Raw genomic sequence first — 3,915 nt, 5'->3', positions numbered from 1 at the left:
ACTTTTATTTTTCTATTAAGGATATAGTCCCATCTTTTTTCTTTTTTTCTTTTTTTTTTTTGCTATGTTAACATACATGAAGCATGTAAATTCTATTTTCATTGTCAATTTTAGAGTTATCTCTCTTTGTACTTGTTTTGGAGATCTCACAATGTCAAACTGCCTGTGATATTTAATCTCTCTCATTTCGGTCTACAGCTGAGATGAAAGAATACTTAATAAAAAATCAAGCTTTTATGAATCTTGTTTTTTGTTAATCTTGTGTGTGCATTGAATATGTTTAAACATCATTTATAATTATAAAGATTAGAATTGCATTCTATTGAAATGTTAAAAAAATGTCTTTGAAATGTTTTGCAGTATTCAAAGATACTGCATGGTAAACTCAATTTCACCCACTCCTTCTTTCTTTTATTCGTTATTGACCAAAGGAGCCATGTGACCCAAATGTAGATAATACAGACAATAAACAGGAAAACAGCGGAGGATTCCACAAGATATACATCAGATGAGCTGACAATGTATAATAAATTATATATAGGATATTTCAGGAATGAATTCAATATTTTTTAGTTTTATACGATATAAAATGGTTTGGGGCAGTTTACGTTTTATAAACCGCGAAGCGGCTTATAAAAAAGCGTAAACTGTTCCAAACCATTTTATATCGTATAAACTAATAAATATTGAATTCATTTCTTATAATTTAATTTATTTGCAATCAATTGTTGATAAAAACGGTCATTTGATCTATAAAATGACATCAAATTGTACAAAATTCAAACGTAACGTCCGGCGGATTGATACGTTTTTGACGTTTGTCATACTATGACGTAGGCAACATTCTTTATACGATATAAAATAAATTGTTCAACCAATCAGAAAGCGTGTTACAACCAGAATTAAATTATGATATGTAAATATACATAAAACAGAGAACAATCAAACAACTCTACCTATGCCTTTCGACTTTTTATTGCAGTAAAGTAGCTCCTTTATGTGTAATTATTTTAATCATAATCAAACGTTTATAGATACACTATACGCGTATAATTTAAAAGAAAGGGCACAAAAAAATTGAAATTGGGAATGCCGTCCACATGTCATTAAACGGTCATGGCATATGATAGCCATCGATTTGTTAACGCCAAAAATTTAAATTTTTATAACAACAGTATTTTCAAAAATTAAAATATGATTTAACAATCCTTATCTAGATATAGTATACGCCATGCAAATCTGTTGAACGCGTCTATTCCACACCATGAGCCAATTACTGATTTATTGAGAAATTAATTTACAATTGCAATTTACGCATTAAAAAAATAATTCATAATGCATTTATGTGTTCTTTTTAATATAAAATGAACATTTTAATATGCAATAATGAATACTAAATTGATGCATAGATATATTCATTTTCAATTACCAGCATCTATTTAAAACATTTCACACTGCATGAGAAAATGTCCAATTTGTATTATTTAGATCAATGTCCTGTGCTGCGTTACATAAGAACTTATCACAAAGTAATCAATATTTTTAGTCTCATGAAATAGATATATCAACAGAAAAAAATTAATTCGTAGCAAACTATACTATATCTAATAGTTTCAATTCTTGTAAATCTTACTGATAATAAGTCAACCCATTTGATAACATGTGAGTAAGGAACATTTATAAAGTTGTTCGTAAGTTGTTTTGTAAAGCGCAGCCCTGTTATTTGGTTTCTATTTCAAATATTTTATTTTCTTGATATTGCCTATGCCATCATTTTCGCACACAAACAGATTGTCATCATTGTCCACACATAATCCAAAAGGATGGTTCAGATAACAGCTATCAATGTAACGGAGAAACTGTCCATTCTGATCCAGAATGTGGATACACGGGTTGTCAATGTCTGCTGTCAGGATATGACTTTGACTGTCTGTTGTGATACCAACGGGTTTAAATGGTATGTTCTTGGTAACTAAGAGTTGACCGGTGTATCTCCATCTGAGTTTCCCGTCCTGATTAACCACCACTACTGCACCAGCCTTACTGTCAGCTACACAGATGTCATGGTTTCTGTTCTCTGTGATGTATTTAAGTCTACCATTCCCTGAGTACAAAGGTTTACCTTCATCATCAAATTGAATGGCTTGTTTCTCTGTAGATCCAGAGTAACAGACAACTTTAAATTGAGTTTCATCATCACTATACATGGTAACAAGGAGATCACCAGTAGAGGTGACACACATCTTACAAGGCACCCATCCCTGAAATATGATCAATTCTTCTGTATGTCCATTTTTGACTTGATACACTTTCTTTGTTTCGTCTGTGAACAGTAGATTCCCACTACTGTCTACAGCTATATCATATGCCAATTTCCCTGATTTAGTTTTGATTGTCTGGAGGATTGTGCCGTTAATGGTGTAACAATGGATATTATTAATCTCATCACTAGCCCATATCTCATCGACTCTATGACAGGTGACATTGCGTGGAAAAGTAAAGTATCCAGTTTTTATTGTGACAATAATTTTTGGTTTATTCCTTAATTCTCTGACTGAAGTATTTTGTAGGTTTTGTGACGAGGTATTCTCTTTAGTATCAGTAGAAAATGGTGTTAATTCGCCAAAGAAACTATACAGCTTCTCATGATCTATTGGTTTAGGAATAAATTTTGGCAATGATATCTGCTCCATGTTTGGAAGCTTACTGAAATCTCTGACCACGGATCTGTATTCAATGGTTCGTAATACCTCAGTGGATTCCTGAATATCCCTCAAAGCCTGTAATGTTTGTTTTATGAGAGACTGTGTCTGTCTGGTTTTATCCAAACGTTTTTGTAAAACATCAATGTGTTTCATTTTTATCTCATTGATTTCAGTTTTCATCCTATTGATGATGATGTCGATTTCTCTGTGCCATTGCTCTCCTTGTTTGGATATTTCTGTTCTTATTTTCTCATATCCTCCATCTAAGTTGGCAAGCTGGTTTTCCAAGTCAAGGGCTATTTCTTCATATGAAGGAGAAATACAATTTACAAACTCCTTTGCATCATTTTCAATAGTTTCTTTCTTTGTCTTATAAATTTCTGAAAGTTCCTCAAACCTATGCCCTCCATGTTGTTCTGATGCCATGCAGGACGAACATACTAAAATATTTTCACAATTTTTGCATTTGAATTTGCAGTTTTTGTGTGGATGTGTTCCACATTTTGGATAAATTAAGGTTGATTTTCGTTGCTGGAAAGAAACAATTTTATGTTTGTCATATCCATCTGTGATATGTTCACCTATACATGGCTTGCAGAGGTTGACATGACAAACGTCACAGTAGCTGTGTACTATGGCAGTCTCGCAAAGGTCACAGCGGTGCACGTCCTGTGCACTAGAGCGAGGCTCCATATTTCATCTACAAAAAAAAAATTAAAGACTGCATCATTGTGTAATTACATGTAGCTAGTAGGATATGAATGAAGATAAATGTGTTCATTATGTTAAAAAATGTATAACAGCCAACAACCTACGTTTCCATTTATTTTTCATCGACCCCAATCTAGAGACAGAAATAATCAAACAAACCCGTATATTTTTCTTTCTTTCTTTGAGTAGAATTATAATATTAATGTTGCTAAGAAATTATCTGTAAGTCTTCAAAGTTTAAATTTAAACTTTATATATATTTACGTATTATATAACACAATGGGTAGTCAATACAGTATCTGTATAAAATGAAAGTAGCTATTTTTTTTAATTTAAAACTTTAAAAAAATAATACATTTCCTAATGACTATTTCCATCAATTTGAGGTTAAGCAAAGTGAAACAAGTTTGAAATTTCCATTCATCATACCGCATTAGTGGAGGAAATGGTCACTCACCCGCTACTATTCTTCACTCCAAAATGGCTGTGTGAGCTCTTC

At 32.2% G+C, this 3,915-nt stretch overlaps 1 protein-coding gene across 2 annotated transcripts; it reads right to left on the bottom strand.

The window, feature by feature from the left end:
* Positions 1-711: 711 nt before the first annotated feature.
* On the bottom strand, positions 712-3,915 carry LOC128159701 (uncharacterized). Of its 2 annotated transcripts, none has more exons than XM_052822880.1 (2): positions 3,874-3,915; positions 712-3,405 (listed from the first exon to the last, which is right to left on the bottom strand). In XM_052822880.1, exon 2 carries the CDS (start codon positions 3,396-3,398, stop codon positions 1,731-1,733), a length of 1,668 nt encoding a protein of 555 aa, XP_052678840.1. In that variant the 5' UTR covers positions 3,399-3,405; positions 3,874-3,915; the 3' UTR covers positions 712-1,730. The 2 variants fall into 2 exon arrangements, with proteins under 2 accessions (XP_052678840.1, XP_052678841.1); XM_052822881.1 differs by having other exon boundaries at positions 3,846-3,888.

Source organism: Crassostrea angulata, chromosome 8 (assembly GCF_025612915.1).
Source record: "Crassostrea angulata isolate pt1a10 chromosome 8, ASM2561291v2, whole genome shotgun sequence".
NCBI lineage: Eukaryota > Metazoa > Mollusca > Bivalvia > Ostreida > Ostreidae > Magallana > Magallana angulata.
The sequence above is the reverse complement of the archived record's forward strand: the minus strand, read 5'-3'. Positions and strand labels throughout refer to the sequence as shown.